At 59.2% G+C, this 15,862-nt stretch overlaps 1 protein-coding gene and 1 long non-coding RNA gene across 4 annotated transcripts in view; one reads left to right on the forward strand and one right to left on the reverse strand.

The window, feature by feature from the left end:
• OTOF (otoferlin) overlaps positions 1–15,862 on the reverse strand; it is a 93,686-nt gene that overhangs the window by 9,207 nt on the left and 68,617 nt on the right. For 2 of the 3 annotated variants that reach the window (XM_025867880.2, XM_073897116.1), the window contains exons 12-33: positions 14,605–14,764; positions 14,143–14,329; positions 13,146–13,332; positions 11,590–11,813; positions 11,016–11,124; positions 10,308–10,488; positions 10,070–10,190; positions 9,368–9,468; positions 9,158–9,248; positions 8,893–9,009; positions 8,415–8,567; positions 7,886–8,075; positions 7,651–7,775; positions 7,146–7,280; positions 6,286–6,447; positions 5,969–6,088; positions 5,326–5,487; positions 5,046–5,208; positions 4,398–4,528; positions 2,825–2,854; positions 2,266–2,397; positions 378–444 (exon numbers count right to left, since the gene is read on the reverse strand). In XM_025867880.2, coding sequence (XP_025723665.1) covers positions 378–444; positions 2,266–2,397; positions 2,825–2,854; positions 4,398–4,528; positions 5,046–5,208; positions 5,326–5,487; positions 5,969–6,088; positions 6,286–6,447; positions 7,146–7,280; positions 7,651–7,775; positions 7,886–8,075; positions 8,415–8,567; positions 8,893–9,009; positions 9,158–9,248; positions 9,368–9,468; positions 10,070–10,190; positions 10,308–10,488; positions 11,016–11,124; positions 11,590–11,813; positions 13,146–13,332; positions 14,143–14,329; positions 14,605–14,764 — 3,048 coding nt within the window. The remainder of the gene's footprint in view (positions 1–377; positions 445–2,265; positions 2,398–2,824; positions 2,855–4,397; positions 4,529–5,045; positions 5,209–5,325; positions 5,488–5,968; positions 6,089–6,285; positions 6,448–7,145; positions 7,281–7,650; positions 7,776–7,885; positions 8,076–8,414; positions 8,568–8,892; positions 9,010–9,157; positions 9,249–9,367; positions 9,469–10,069; positions 10,191–10,307; positions 10,489–11,015; positions 11,125–11,589; positions 11,814–13,145; positions 13,333–14,142; positions 14,330–14,604; positions 14,765–15,862) is intronic. The other variant, XM_025867882.2, reaches the window with a different exon arrangement.
• Positions 1,012–15,862, forward strand: part of LOC112820845 (uncharacterized) — a 34,433-nt gene continuing 19,582 nt past the window's right edge. Inside the window, exon 1 of the long non-coding RNA XR_003207270.2 lies at positions 1,012–1,212. This is a non-coding gene — a long non-coding RNA (uncharacterized lncRNA). The remainder of the gene's footprint in view (positions 1,213–15,862) is intronic.

Below are 15,862 nucleotides of genomic sequence, written 5' to 3' on the forward strand. Positions count from 1 at the left end.
ACATTGTGGTCAGATAAGCTGGGGAAATATTTTATATCATATCTTCCATTTAGAGACTTATATTAACATTTGCATATTAAAAGCACTGGGAAGTCCTGTGCCAAAAGACCTGTTTACTCCATTTGACCTAAGAATCCTCTTTCCCTCTGGAATAGCCATTAACAGGGTTCCATGGAAAAGGTCTGGAAAATGCTGGAGCTCTGGGCTCCCTTCCAGCTCTGATGTTCTGCAGCTCTAAATGTCTGTTCCTCACTGTGGCTGCTGAACTGGTCCGAGCACAGGCCACTCCAGATGAGGGCCTACGCCTGCCCCTGGTGCCCAGAGATGGCTGGTGATAGACGGGGACCCCCCCCGACTCTGGCAGGTCCCAGGCTCACCCTCAGTGTTGTCCACCTCCTCCTTCTCGTCCAAGTCAATGCCTGAGGCCTCTTGCTGTCGAAGTTGCTGCCAAAAGAGATGAAGAGGAGGGAAGGTGGGCTTCCTGGGGAGGGGTCTTTTGACCCCACACTGTGGTCTCAGACCAGTGTTAAATACTTAGAAACAGAAACTCTTTTCAGGCACCTGAGTGGCTCAGTTGGTTAAGCGTCTGCCTTCGGCTCAGGTCACGGTCGATCTCGGGGTTCTGGGATTGAGTCTTGGGGTCCTGGGATCAAGCCCCGTGTCTGGCTCCCTGCTCAGCGGGGAACTTGCTTCTCCCTCTCCCTCTGCCCCGCCCCCTGGCTCATGCTCTCTCTCTCTCTCTCTCAAATAAATAAATAAAATCTTTTAAAGAGACAGAAACACCTTCCTACTGGGGTTCAAACTCATCATGTGCTCTGTGTAAGTGGGTTAATAGAAGTTTATGATGTGTACAATATGACTAACTGCAGTCAGGAGTTTATGGTTCTTTAAATTGTGTATCATTTAAAAATAAAATGCACTTTAATGTTGATTCTTAGTGGTATTATTCTTTTTTTAATGTGGAAAAGTAACTGACTCAGTGTTTTCTTTCCCCAAAGTCCATCCCACCTGCTGGAAACGAAATCACGGGGTTTCAACCAGGGCGCCACCTGGTGGCAGCCTGTGCAAATGATAGGAGTAGAGACAAGGAGACAACAGGCCGCCCCTTGGAGCTCCAGCGCGGCCAGCTTGAATCCAGCTGGGAAAAGGTACCACTAGGCGACCCCCAATTATCTGCCCTCGTACTCTTTAGAAGCTTTTCTGGACACACAGGTATGTAGCCTGAGACTACATTTCCCAGCCTCCCTTGCAGCTAACTGTGGCCGAGGGACTCGATCCTGGCCAACACGAGTGGAAATGATATGTGCGGGTCCTGGGTTCAGCCCTGAAGGAGTGTGCTTCCACTTCTCTTTACCCCTTCCTGTGCTCTGGTATTAGGAACTGAGGGTGCGCCATCTCTAACCACACAGACGCCAGCAACAAGTGGCAGGGTCTTAGTATCTGCCACTGTGCTGTCCCCGTACCACCCTAACGCCACCCTGAGACTGGCCGGGGAGGGCGGTGCCTCGGGGCTCAGGGCCTGGGCGCATTATGTGAGAAAGAAAGAAGCTTCTGTCTTCTTCACACCCATCTAACTTGCTAGAGCAGCTTAGCCGGCTAACCTAATGTGGACGGTAAACATCACCCACAGCCTGGGTCACCGAAAGGGCCTGGCGGGGAGAGAGGGTGGCTGGATCAGCTCAGGCCCAACCGAGGAAACACACCACAAGCGCACATCCCTTCTGGTCAGTTGGTAAGTCAGGGAGTGCCCTGAGCTGGGTAGGCAGGGTGGAGAGAGACAAACGAGGAAGAGGAGAAATGCGTTTTCTGGAACATGCGATCAGCCTCAGCAGGCAGAAGCTGCGTGCACACAGTAGGGGCAGAACATTCCACAGCCACAATGACACAGATGTGTAGAGCGAAGCAGTATGGAGAGGTGCAAGTCCTACCAAGAAATCCTTGCTCCCTCTGGACCTCCCACAGTACCTAGGATGGTGTCTGACTCATCACATACACTGAGGAGATGTTTGTGGTATAAAAGAGTGAAGACAAGAGAAAACCTAGCCAGGGAAGGTAGACTGGACCACCATCTTGGAAAAGGTGGGTCCTGAGCTAGAACTTCAAGGATGTGAGACGAATCTGTTCTAAGCTCATGTTAATGCAGTGGGGAACCAGCTCTGGTGGGGAACGGGAAAGAAGCTGGATAGGAGGGGCTGATGTGGGGTCGGGGTCAACTCCCCTAGCCCTATTCCTCCTTGGCTCCCCAGCCCAGGCGTGAGGCCTTACCTCCCTCATGGTGTCAATGGAAGCAAAGTACTTGGACCACCAGTCCAGCGTGCTCTCATCTGGCTCCTCTTCCTCTGGCTCTTCTGAGCTGCCCTTCTTCTTCTTTTTCTTCTTCTCCTTCTCCTCATCAGCCTGGAGGGTTGGCCGGGTCCAGAATCCTGCCTACAGCCCTGCTCCCTGGCCATTCTCTGACCCTGGACCCTCCAAGGGTCCCCCATCCCTTCTGACTATTTACTTCTGGGAAGCCCTAGACTCCGCGAGGCTCCTAGGGGTGACCAGTGACAAAGGGGGCGGGGCCTTGTTTTGTGGAGGAGGGTACCACAGCCCAGAGAGGGTCATGACTTGCCAATTCGAGCCACTGGCCAAGGCGCTACTGGCACTCAGGGGCTTGGCTGCCTGAGTACGTCTCTCCCTCTGCCTCTTTGGAGGAGTGTGCTGGTCCCAAGCATCCGGGGGCTGGGGAGTGGCTCAGTCCCTGATGCAGGGCCCCTTGGCCTGATACCCTATGCCATTGTAGGGTTCTCTCTCCCCAAAGCCCCCAGATGGCCCCCACACTCACCACATCCACCTTGATGATGGCATCAGAAGACTGCAGAGGGGAACCAAGGAGATGGGGACAGAATTAGCCACCAGGGGTCTGAAGTGGCAGGCAGGCGCCCAGCCAGGAGAGAGGAGAAGGGTGGGAGCTGAGAGGGGGCTCATGCAGGGATGTTCTCTGTGTGAGCCCCTGTGCTCTGCGGGCTTAGCCCTGACAAGAGCCTACTGCCTGAAGAGCCTGCGAAAGGTCTGCTTCGCAGATGTTTCTGCTCAGACCTTCGAGGGTGGTGGTCCTCCACACTGGCTGCGTGCTAGACTCACAGGGGGCTTTTACAAACTATCACGCAGGCTCAGTCCCACGCTAGCTGGGCCTGGGTGATGCTTCTCAGGAGCAGAGCCGCCTCCTTTGGCCCACAGTGCCAGGTCTCCGCTGAGTCCCAAGGTGGGGGTGGGGCACCTGCATAGTTGTAACTTCCCAGATGTCTTCAATGGGCATTCGGGCTTGGACAGGGAGGCTGACCCATATGCAGCAGGAGTTGGGTAATGTTGGCTAGACAGGGTCAACTCCAACTCTACTCCCCACCCCCCTTACCAGGGCAAGAACCTTAAAATGTAGTGGATGCACATACAACTGCATAGTTGTGAAAACACCCACCAGAGCCCAGGGTCTGGCTGATGCTGGGAAAGCTTTTTTTCACTGATGGTCTGAAATTAGGGGGCTCTCCCCTGGCCCCAGGAGGAGCCCTCAGGGAGAGGTTCAGGAGGGTGGGAGCTGAGGTGGCACGGGATCTCCAGGCACAGCCCTGGAGCAGCGAGCTTTCCTGGTAAGTGCTCCCTCCCCTGAGAACCGTGCCCACTGCTAACTCAGCCAGCTGCTGGGGTCAAGGACTGTGGGCCCAGGCAAGGTCATTCAGACCAAACCCAGACCTCAGAAGCTAGGAGGTGCCCCAGGCTGTGTGAAGGACTTGAGGTCAGGAATGGGGTAGAGAGAATGTGCTAGGGAGGAAGCCCACATCTGGCCCCTGGGGTCTCCTTCCCACTCTCCCCGGCAGACACCATCTCTGCATCTAAATCCCAGATGACAGGGTTCCCTCCGGCAGATAAATGGCCCTAGTGTCCCAAACCAAGAGGAATAAAGGAGCTTCCACCTGAAAATCCTTCCCCAGCCCAGGCCTAGGGAGATTGGTTTGTGAATGGCCAGGATGGAAAACCAGGGAGCCTCTGGAAAGAACACTGGTCTTCATGCAAGGAATCTACTGCATGAACATAAGGTGTCCTTTGTTGGAGTAAAAACCACCACAGGCTATTCCCTCAGACGGTTCCTGCTCTCTCTGTCGCTCATCCATGCACACCGCGCGCTCGTGCATGTGCGCACGTTCATGTGCTCACTGAGGCCCACGCAGAGTGGCCAGTCTTGCTTTCCAGGACAGAGCGAGGATGGGCTGCTTGCACACGTAGCCAGGGTTAGCCCTCCACCATGATGTGCCATGGGTTGGGGGGCCCAGGGCTGTGGGCCAAAGGAGGCAGCCCTGCTCCTGAGAAGCATCACCCAGGCCCAGCTAGCGTAGGACTGAGCCTGTGTGTGTGTGCCTTACCGCGTCCAGCTTCACCATGGTCTCCAGCTTCTTGACGGGTGCCTCCGGCTCCATGTTCACCACGACCTCCCCTGGGGGGTGAGAGGAGAGGCCCCCGTTGCACAGCACACGGCCATCCCAGAGGAGCCTGACTGGACAGAGAGATGGACAGACAGGCAGGCAGACAGGGAGGAACAGGAATGACAGGGAGAGTCAGAGGTGGTTGGAAGGACCAGAGGCCTAAATCGGATTCTGGAGCTTTCTGAGGCAAGAGGGAGGGACAGGGCAGGTGAGAGAGAAAAGACAGGCCTAAGGAGGGGCAGAACGTAAGCCAGAGGGAAGGCTGAGCGGCCGTGGAGTGAAACAGTGGAGGCTGGGCCGGGAGGGAGGCTGGAAGGGAGGCCTGGGTCTCATCCATAAACCAGCAGAGGAAGCTACCTGTCCTCAGGCTCTCAAAGAGCGTGGCGGGCACTGTCCCTTTCTAGCTCTAGAGTGATGGGCAGCCAAAGGTAGCTTGGCCCCCAGGAGGGGGCCTCTCCTGGCCTCTCCCACGCCTACTCGGGGATGCCTGTGCGTAGCCAGCCAGCAGCTTCGTGACCTGGACTGTGGGCAGGATCTCCTCCCGTGGGCCGAGTGGAGCCAGGCCTGGGCTTCGGGGCGTGGCCGTACCTGTGGTGTTCCAGCTGGGGGATGAGCGGTCTGGGGGCCTGTAGATGAAGCGCCGCAGAGAGCCGACGGCATGGGAGCCCACCAGGGTGTAGCGGCCGAAGGCCCGGCAGTCCACCACTCGGATGTTCAGGGGTGGGTGCAACAGCTCATTCTCTGGGAGGTCCTGGGGCGGGGGGGTTGAGCAAGGGCAACCTGGGCTCAAGGGGGGCACAGTGGGGCCACCCCCAGCCACACTGGCCACACCCCACTCTGCCTGGTTATGCCCAGGGCCTGCACCCACCACTTCAAACCACTTGACGAGGGTGTTGAAGTTGGGGTTCTTCTTGTAATTGGGGATCAGGGATGACTGCACCCCCTTCCCTGCACACTCGATGTCTACCCGTGGCCGGTCCACCTGGGCCAGGTTCACCCGCTTCAGGTCTCGCAGGCCCCAGAATAGCACCTGGGTGGAGAGAGGGGAGCCCCATAGTCAGGGGGGCCAATGGAGGGTGGGCTGGGCCACCTGAGGAGGAGCTTAGTGGGGGTGGGGCAGCAAGTCAGGAGGGCAGGGCCAGGAGAGCTGATGAGAGGCCGGTGTCCTTGCAAGCGGCTCCAGGGTGTGAGTGGATGTGGAGGTACAGACGGGAGGGCTGGGGAAGGTCCTGGAATGATGCAGTGTGACTCAGTGCAGACTGGGCAGGCGCCTGGCTCTGCCACTGGCTCTGGGTGTGATTTTGGACAAGTCACTTCCCTTCCAAGGCCCTCAGTCTCCTTGTCTGAAAAATGAGGAGTGGTCTGAGGTTGCCAAAGACCCCTTGATGCCCACAGTGTAATGTGTGCATGTGAGCCTTGATGGAAAGACAGTGAAGGGGGCAAGGAAGGCAGAAGATGGCAGGGCCTGTCCAGGGCAGGGCCTGGAGGACCCCGACGGAGCCCTCATGTACCTCGATTCGGTATTTGCTGAGCACAGGCCGGATGCCCATGGGCACAGGCATGATGGGGCCTCGGTCCATGTCCATGGGGCCGTTGATGGGCGGCAGGTCCGCCTTGCCTGCTGGCCCAATCTGGGGAATGGGAGTCATAGTGTCACACTCTCCTTCCTCATGAGTTATTTGTCAGGTGCTATGGGGAGACTGGGAAGGCCAACGCCCCAGGCCCTGAGACCCACGCCCCAGCTTCAGTCAAACTGGCCTCCCAGCAGGACGGGGAGGAGAGCAGCCCCCGGCCCCTGGCCCCCCCGGGCCCGGCCCTGTGGCCCCACCTGCAGCAGCTCGAAGGCAGCCAGGAGGTCGCCGGCCATGGCATTGCCGCGGTAGATCTGGTAGTACTCGAGCTGCGGTGGGAAGCGGGGCGGGCAGTACGCCTCGTCGGCCATTTTCACCAGGGGCTTTGCGAAGGTCCGGCCCATGAAGTCGGCTTTTCCCTGATATGACAAATGACCAAGGTGGACTCCCAGCACTTGAGTTTACTGTGCATGTTCACACCTGGGATCAGTCTTCACCATAGCCCCAGGAGCTAAGGGGCGGGTGTGATCACCCCATTTTACAGATGGGGAAAACCAAGTCTTGGCGCCCGCGGCAGACTTGCTCAGGGCCATGCTGGCAGCGAAAGGCAGATGCAGGACTCAGGACTAGCAACGAAATCTTCCTATCTCTAGTCCAGAGCTCTCAGGGTGTCCCGGTAGCTGGAGGGGTGGCTCCCCAACTCTGGAGGGGTCCCCTTCATCCTTTCCTTCTCTACCCCAGGGCTCCCATGGAGAACTGTGAGGCTGTTACTGACTGCGGCGGTGTGGGCAGGGGTTGGGAGACCCAGGAGTGTGGGAAGGCTGGTAACAGCAGGACTTGCTGGCACGATGACTCTGGGCCTGAGCTGGGTCTGTCTGTGGCAGGAGCAGGGGACACCCTGCTCCTTCCTGAGATCCCAGAGGCCCACGGCGTCAGGAAGGGATCAGGCTGCAGTGACAGGGCAGGAGACACCTGGGTCTGCTGGAGGGGCTGGTCAGCAGCCCCCACTCCCAGCTTCCTGGCAGGCACCTTGGCTGAGGAGCTCTGGGGCTGGCCAGGTGAGGTGTGGAGTGCAGGGATGAAGGCGGAGCTCCCTGGTGCCTGAGCCCGCCCATACCATGGTGTCCTGGTCGTAGATCTCGATGACAATGATGGGGGGATCATCCCGCAACTCATGGGCTTCACCATATAGCTCCAGGTTGTCAAACACCAGCATCTGGTCCCAGGTGGGGCACAGAGTCTCATTCAGTACCTGCAGCGTGGGGCGGGGGGGAGATGGGTAATAAGGGGTGGTGTGTGGGCAGATACGTGAGCAGTAGTCACCCCAGGTCACTGCAGCTTCCAGAGACTCTGGGTCTCTGGAAGTGTCATGTTCCCTGACTCTTCCCGAAAGCTTGAAATGAAGGCGACCATGAGGTTGGCTCCCAGGTCCCCCACCCTCACATCTTTCCTTTCTTCTGCGTCGAACGTAACCACAATTAAAGCCTTTACCAGCGTGGCCCGGGCCTGCAGATATCTGCAAGGCTGTCCTCTAAGGATCTGGGGTGCTGGCCGATCTGTTTTCCGGGTCCTGCACGCTCAGGGGCTTCCCAGGACTCCTCCTTCCTCCCGTGGGCCCTCACCTCTGTGCACTGACTCTGGTTGATGAAGAAGACGCGGGCGAAGGGGTCCGAGAGGCCACTGCTGTCGGCAGCAAAGAGGCTGCGAGCCTGGTACATGTGGGCTCGGAGCTGGAAGGCCTGCTTCTCTGCGGGGGAGAGCAGGCTGAGGCTCCGGGTACAGGCGGCCCCTCCCGCTGCCCTCCCGGAGTGAGGACTGCCCGCCCCAGCCGGGCCTGGCCCAGGGGGCCTCACTCACTGGTGTAGACCAGGCTGATGGGTGGGAAGGAGTGCAGGCCCAGGCCCTGGGCTGCCTTGACCTCCTCGAAGCCACAGGGCAGGCCGCACAGGAAGTCCTTGCGCTGCTTGCTGAGACCCAGCCACAGGTAGAGCTCCAGCTTGGCCTGCACGGTCCAGCCCGCTGAGCCGAAGCCCCGCTTGCCCGGCAGCTGGGGGTGGGGGTGCAGTCAGCTACCAGGCCCACGGGGTGAGGAAGGGGCAGGGGCCTCGGTGGGAGCTGCCCCTGCCCCTCCACAGCCATGCCCCTGGGCTGGGGGTGGGGGTGGGAAGAGTGCGGAGGGGGATGGGCAGGGCCGTGCCATCTGGCCCCCTTCCCCCCCTCCCTATTCTTTCTCCAGCTCTTCTCCAAGCACCTGCTCCTTGAGGGCTCCACCCTGTCAGCTCAGGCCTGCCAGACCCAGGGGTGGGGAGGTTGATCCCTTGAAAGAAGCCAGATGCAAACCCCAGCCCCCAGCCCCATCCCCCAAGTCTCATTCCCCTTTTGGCACCTTGAGGAAGAGTGTCTTGACCTTGGCACAGTCCTTGCCCAGCTCCTCCTCAACGATGGAGAAGAGCAGGTCCTTGGAGGGCACCCGGGCGTAAGCGATGCGCTTGTTGTTGCTCATCATCCAGATGAAGACGTCAGGGATGCTGTGCTGGGGCTGGGGTCAGCGGGGTGGGGGCCGCTGAGGGAGGGGTCCTGCCACGTGGCTAGGGCCCCCAGAGCCTGACTGACCCTCAGGGCCTCTGCCAGAGGGCCAGGCCTGGGCCTGCAGAGGGATAGGGCCCCCGTGCTGGGTCTTCCTTCACCTCCCACATGACAGGAGGAAGGGCTTTTCACCTCGGTCCCCCAAGGGCTGTCGGAGCAGGAGGGGCCTCTAGGTGGTCCTGTCCAGTCCCTTCCTATGCGGCAACCCCCTCCCCACTCAAGTCACTCAGGCTTGGGGGCTGGGCATCCCCTCTCTGCGCGCCGATAAGGGGGCATACCTCGTCTGCCAGGAAGCGCAGCTTCTGCAGGAAATTCTGGCAGAGCCTCAGCTTGTCGCGCACCGTGTGTCTCTTCACCTGTGCCCGCAGGGTCTTGGCCTGCTGTCCCATGCTCTCCTGCAGGGGAGCGGGGTGTGTGGGAGAGGGGCTCAGGCCACACCGCACAACTGAGGGGGCTGGCCTGGTGGCTGTGACCTCAGAGACAGATGTCCCCCCACCTCGGGCACCCTCCCCTGATCCCCCATGTGGTCCAGCGTGTCCTTACCAGCTCCCGCATGCAGGACTTGAGGCGCTCCCGGTCCAGCCTGGTGCGGGATGCGGGGCCCTGGTCCTTGTCAGCGAGGGACAGGAAGCGGCTGGGGGCCCCGGGGAGCAGCGCTCAGAGGAGCCCACCAGCCAGCAGCAGGCCTGTAGACACCTCCTTCCCTGCCCAGCCCCACACTTCCAGCCCCTCACCCCCCACCCTTCCTCTCACTAGCAGCCACAGCTGAACTCCTCCAGGACGCCCCGCAGGCGACGCTCGGGGTAGGACTTCTCTGTCTTGATCATCTCCTGCACGTCGTTCAGGCCTTCTTCCTGTGGACCGGGAGTGAGGGTGCATGCTGAGCCACAGCCCCCCAACCTCAGCTTCCCCAGCTGTCTCCCCCCATCCATCAGGGGAATGAAGGGCTAGCGACCTGGGACCCCTCACTGGCGCCATGCCTCCCGCCCCAGGTCCCACCGCCATACAGAAACCAATTCCCCGGGGTCTGTCTCTTCCAGAAGGAAGAAGCCACCTCTGGGCTGTGGGTCTGTGGTCCCAGTGGCCTCGCTGGGGCTGGGCAGAAGTCAGGGCTAGATGGGGGGTGGGGGTGCAGTGCCGGCCGGAGACAGAGGGGTTGGCCCGCCTCCTCCAGGGAACACCAGGACGGGACGGGTTAGGATTCCCAGACTCCACTCCAGGCAGTCCTCAGGCCACGCCCCCCCCTCCTGGGACACGGGAGCAGGGCTGGGACCAGAGGCTGTGCTGGGGCTGTCCCAGCAGTCCTCACCCTTGCCCCCTGTCCCCCCATGGCAAGCCGCTGGGCAGACTGCCTAGTGTGTTGCAGGGGAGGCTTCCAAGCTAGGCGAGGCCTTCCGAAGCACCCCCCAGCCCCCGCCTTCCCCTCCTCCCTCCCACCCCCCGCCTGGCCCTGACCAGTTTGTCGGCGATGTGGTCCATAATGTTGGCATTGTAGAGGCGGCGGCGCTGGTCCGGCCACCAACTCTTGATGTAGACGCAGGGCTTGCGATCCAGGTAGGGCAGATGAAAGTAGTTCCTGGGGGGGGGAGGTGGGTAGTTGAGGACTGGGGTGCAGGGAGGTGGGAGGCCAGGCCACGAGAGGATGGCAGGCAGCAGGCAAGGTCTCTCCGGACCCTCCATCCATCTGGCTCACCTGTTGGTGATCTGGGGCCGCATGGGTGGGGTGGAGGACACCGAGGCCAGGGCCCCACCCTCATCAGCTTCGTCGTCACTTGAGTTTTGGACCAGATCAACTTCTTCCTCATCCCCAGGTTCCTTCCGAGGCCGAGGCCTCTGGGGCCGAGACAGGCCATCAACTTCGTTCCCATAGTTACCTGGAGGCAGAAGGGGGCACGCAAGGGCCTAGAATCCTTTCCCCCCAGGCTCCTGCCCTCTGATCCAGGTGCTGCTTTGGGTTTATGGGAGGGAAGAGAGGGGGCAAGGAGTGGGGAAGGTGCCTGGAGCCTGTACCAGCTTGGGCACAATAGAACACTAGCCAGAGGAAGGTGCCCCTGGCCTCTACCCCGTGCAAAGACCTCGCTAGGAGCCCTGATGACCACTGAGCTCAAGGTCCAGCCTAGGACATGGCCTGGATCCCTGCTCTCTCCCCTCTCCCTTCTGCAGGGAGGCCTTCTTTCTTCCCCATATACCGAACACAGCTTAGCCCTGTAGGCATGTGCACTAAGGAACCGCTGTGGGCGTGTGTGCACGCTCGTGTGAACACTGTGCTATGTGGCTGCTTGAGGACAGGGGAAGGAAAGTGGTCAAGGTTTCTCTCCTTCTAGGCCCGTGGTGCGGGGCCTAGCCATTACCACCCAGGAGCCCCCAGGCCTGAAGACCCCACTGTGAGCCCAGCACTCACCTATGGTGACCTCAAAGGTGATGGGCTTGTCTCCATTTTTCCGGTCGATCATTGAGGCTTCTAGAAAGGCTCCAAATAAAAAGAATTCTTCCATTTTCCCTGTGCAGCTCTGTGGGGAAGTGGTTCAAACCATCCTCAAACCTTAGCAGGGATGTTGGGCCTGGGGTCAGGCCCCCTCCTACTGTCTTACAGAGAGGCCCTTTGGGCCACTGGGGGCGGACATCCCACCCCACTGTGCAGTCAAGCAGCCCAGACCCTGAAGGCCTAAATCCTTTTGCCCTCCAGGCTGGATATCCCTGAATAGGGACAACCATGGCCAGGAACAGGGCAGGGAGGAGGCTCCATCTTGGGACCTGCAGGCAGAGTGCGGGCACAGGCAAGTGGGAGGGGACAGAGGTCCCCACAAGGGGCAGAGTGTGGGCCCCTGCTTCCTGGGGAAGGAGGCCTCATCATGAGGTCTTGCCCTCTGAGGCAGACAGGGCAGCAACAGGGAGAGCCCAGGCCTAGGCTGCCATGGTGGGAAAGGTGCTGAGCTGGGGGCTCTGGAGGACAGCCCAGCCCCCTGGGTCCTTACCTCTGAGACAGGCGTGGCCTGCTCCACCTGCACCTCTGTGGAGCTGGTGAGCTCAGGGTTGGAGGTGTCCAGGATCTCCACAGCCAGGCCCAGCATGAGGCGGGCACGGAACGACACGCCCTCACCCAGACCCTCATTCAGGTCCTGGTGCTCGTCCAACAGGGTGTAGTTGCGTGTGGAGCCGTACATGTTCACCCAGGCCGGGCCCAGTGTGGGCAGGAAGCCTGCAGGCCATGGGGACAGGGACGAGGGGCTCATGGGGGTGGTGGAAACTCTTTTGGGGGCTTGGGCTTGCAGCTCCCAGTTGCTGAGCCGAGAACCCCATGCCTTGCTCGGTGAAACACTCAAGATGGGAGAAAGCCTGTGGGCCAGTGAGTGGCTGACGGGAGGCCTTAGGGACACTCACATCTGCTGTGTGGGGGCAGGCATGGGGCAGCCTCCTCGCTTGCGTAGAGCGCTTCCCGGGCCAGGCTCCCTGCCTCCTGGTCTGCCTACAACCTATTTGAAGGACAGCTGCCCGCTGCCCTCAAACTCCTCACCTGGCCTTCTGGCCCTTGCGAGCTCCCACCCTGCCAGGGCGGACCCCTCCCCTCCACTCCAAAGACCTCCTCTCTGTCCGCCTGTGTTAACACTTGCCCCGTGAACCTGGCCCCGTTCCTAGCCCCAGCGGACTTCTCCCACTGTTGGCCTTTGCTGTCTCATCTGTAACGTGGGTCCGATTCTGCGGCATGTGCTATGTTTGTTTGGTTTTTGTTCTGCCTGGCTTAGAAAAGAATTACGGCACTTAAAAACCTCAAGATATACTTTACATAATATAAAATTCACTATTTAAAAGTGTGCACTGCAGTGGTTTTCAGTATATTCGCTCTGTTGTAGAACCATCACCCGATTCCATCGCCCCCCCAAAGAAACCCTGTACCTGTTAGCAGTTAGTCCTGGGTCTCCTCCCCCGCCCAGCCCCTGGCAACCACTAGCCTCCTTTCTGTCTCTGTGGATTTGCCTATTCTCGACAGTTCCTATAAATGGAGTCATAGAACATGCGGCCTTTTGTGCTTCTGGCCTTAGGTTTTGAGCATGTGACGGCACATCCACCTCTCGAGTCCCCAGTGAGCACCACAAGAACAGGAGTGGATGCTTATCTTGCTCTATCTCCCTGGTGCCCAGCGCCTGGGTCCTAGAAAGGGTCAGTCCCACAAGGCCGCAGACAGGACTATGGCAGCGGACCACGCATATGCGAAACGTATGTGTACACACACCACACACCATCATTATTTCCAATTCACAGATGGGAACACAGGCTCAGAGATCACACAGCTACTGTCAGAGCTGAGGTTCAAATCCAGGCAGCCTCACTCAGGCAGGCCCTGGCAACTTGGTGCAGACCTGAGCCATGACCTTCCACCTTTCCTCTGAGGGGGAGAGGGCAGCAGACCAAGCCCTCACAATGGCCAGGGCCTTTCGGGAAGAGGTGGGGATAGTGGAGGTGGTGTGAGGGGCAGGTTCACGGACTCCTGCCCTCAGTGCCCTTGCCCTTCCTCCAGTCTCCTGCTGCTGACCTTTGTCTCCATCGTTGGAAATCTTGCGGAGGTCAATGAAGTGGGTGCCGATGGCAACGTCGTTGACCTTGTCTGAGTCCCGGATTTGCACCTTCATGCGTTTGCAGAGTGGGGGGAACAGGTCTGTAAAGACGACCTGCTCATTCCACAGGGGCTCGTAGCTGCTTTTCTGCACTGAAGTCTTGCCCTGGTGAGAGGGAGTGAGGGTTAGGGTTTGTGTGTGTGTGTGTGTGTGTGTGTGTGTGTGTGTGCGTGTGCATGTACACACATGTGTGGAGTGTGCTCATGGAGGTGTATGCATGTGTGTGTGTATGTGTGGTGTATGTATATTTGTATATGTGAGTGGGGTGTGTATGTGATACGTATATGTGTGTGTAGTCGTGTGTGTGTGTATGTGTGTGGGGTGTGTATGTGATATGTATAGGTGTGTGTAATCATGTGTGTGTATGTGATATGTATACATGTGTGTAGTCATGTGTGTGTGGGGTGTGTCTGTATGTGATATGTATATGTGTGTGCAGTCATGTGTGTATGTGTATGTGTGTGAGGTGTCTGTGTATATATATATATATATATATAATTTTTTATTTAAATTCAATTAGGTTAACATATGGTATATTATTAGTTTCAGGGGGAGACTTTAGTGACTCATCAGTTGCGTACAACACCCAGTGCTCGTGTGTGTTTGTGTATGTGTGCACTTATGTCCTGCAGGCACTTTCCCCACACCAGCCTCTCAGACTCGCCTCCCTTTTAGGGCTCCTGCCTTAACTCTTCGTCTATAGGACGCGGAAGCAGGCAGGATCCCCTAAGGCTGGACCCCCTCCGGCTGGAGCTCCCCTCCCCTCTCATCTCTGCGAATGCACCAGGGGATCGAAGGTGTCACCTGGCTTCTGATTCTGCCTCACATCCACCTCCAGCCCCCATCCTCCAATCACTCTGTACCTCAAATGCCTGTTACCCCAAACCCAGCCTCCTGCATTCTGCACCCCAATACCTTCTGGCCAGCAAAGAAGACTTGCACATAGGGGTCGACCAGGTCCTTGTTCTCACCAATGAAAGCCTTCTTCACATTGGCCATGAGGCTGGTGTTCATGCGGGGCAGCCCCTCTGCTCGGTAAATTTTCACGTAGAATCGGGCCCACTGGCGTTCAGGGGGCACCCCCTCGGGGAGCAGCAAGTTCCTGTCGGCACATAGAGCTAGGGCCATGGTGGCCAGGATTGGGCACCCCAGTCCTGCCCTGGCATCCGCATACCCTTGGGGCCTGGGACAGTCTCCATGAACTCCCCCGCCCTGCCCTCGGTCCTTTTTGGAGGAGCTGGGCTGTCTGGGAGTAGGTGGGGACAAGGGTAAAGGGAGGGAGGGGGGTCTGTGTGCCAAGTCCACCCCAAGGGCTCGTTTTGGGGGAAGGGAGGGCTGGGTCAGGTCTCCAGGGGCTGGGGCAGATGGGAGCCTCACCCCTCGATGTCATCCTCATCGGTCTCGTTCGCCTTGTGGGGCGTCTTGATGTTGTCCCCCTTGCCCACCACGGCGACGTCACACTTCACGTAGCCCTTCAGCCCAGCAGAGATGTCGTCGGGGTCTGACAGGATGGCCCACTTGTGGTGGAACTGGTGCTCTGTAGGGGTGGTGAGTGGGGACTGCACCTGCCATCCTGGGGCAGGCCGTGGAGCTGAGCATCTTTTTGGCCCCTGGTCCCCAGAATGGCCAGGAGGAGACAGAGGCCCCCAGAGGGGCAAGCAGCTGGGGAAAGGTCCTGCATCCGGGTGTGTGTTTGTGACTTTGAAGCTAGAAACTTCCAGCCCTCCTGCCCCCACCCCTGCAGACCACCTGCACACAGCTGCCAGACAGAACCTTCAGAGAGGCTCCCCTCCCTCACTCTTCCGTTCAAATGTCTGCAGCTTGTCAGTGCTTGGGGTACAGACCACTGACCTTAGTGTGGTCTGTGAGGCCTCCTGATTCAGCTCTACGCGGCTCACTCCGCTCATCCCACCCCACCCCTGTGCTCTTGCTGGGCCCAGCTGCTTACTTCCCTCGGAACAACTGGAGTCCCTGTTCAGAAACCCCTGCCTTTATGGCTGCCCGTTTTTGAGCTTGGAAGGGCCTCCTTCCTCGCCCTTCCCCCATCCAAACTTCTCAGACACCTGCCCGGGAAGGCTGGTCGGGCTGGGGAGGTGGCTAGCACCCGGACCACCTCTATGATCTCCCAGACGGAGGCTTGTGGCCTAGAACGACCCCTCCTCATCTCCAGCAGAGAGACTTAGTGAGTGAGCAGGGTCCTGCTGCTGTCTCGGCTGGTGCAAACGTGGTCCAGCCAGGGTGAGTCCCCCAGGAAACGCTTCCAGCCCCGCAAGATACTGACACCAGCCCAGACTCCCAGCAGCACCCGTGAGGCCTGTGTCCCTGGCAGCATGCTTCCAACGACTCCCTGGCTGGGTCAGCAACCAGGGACTCATCAAGAGGGCCAGGCGAAACCAGAGACCATCAGAGTGAAGGCCTCAGTGCCCTAACTGAAGGGGCCGTGTGATCTCAGGCTCCCATGAAGGGGACCAGGCCCAGGAACAGATTCAGAAGCAGCATCAAGGGGCGCCTGGGTGGCTCAGTCGTTAAGCGTCTGCCTTCGGCTCAGGTCATGGTCCCAGGGTCCTGGGATCGAGCCCCGCATCGGGCTCCCTGCTCAGCGGGAAGCCTGCTTCTCCCTCTCCCACTCCCCCTG

Source organism: Callorhinus ursinus, unplaced genomic scaffold (assembly GCF_003265705.2).
Source record: "Callorhinus ursinus isolate GAN/ISIS: 27379988/994484 unplaced genomic scaffold, GSC_fseal_2.0 scaffold10, whole genome shotgun sequence".
NCBI lineage: Eukaryota > Metazoa > Chordata > Mammalia > Carnivora > Otariidae > Callorhinus > Callorhinus ursinus.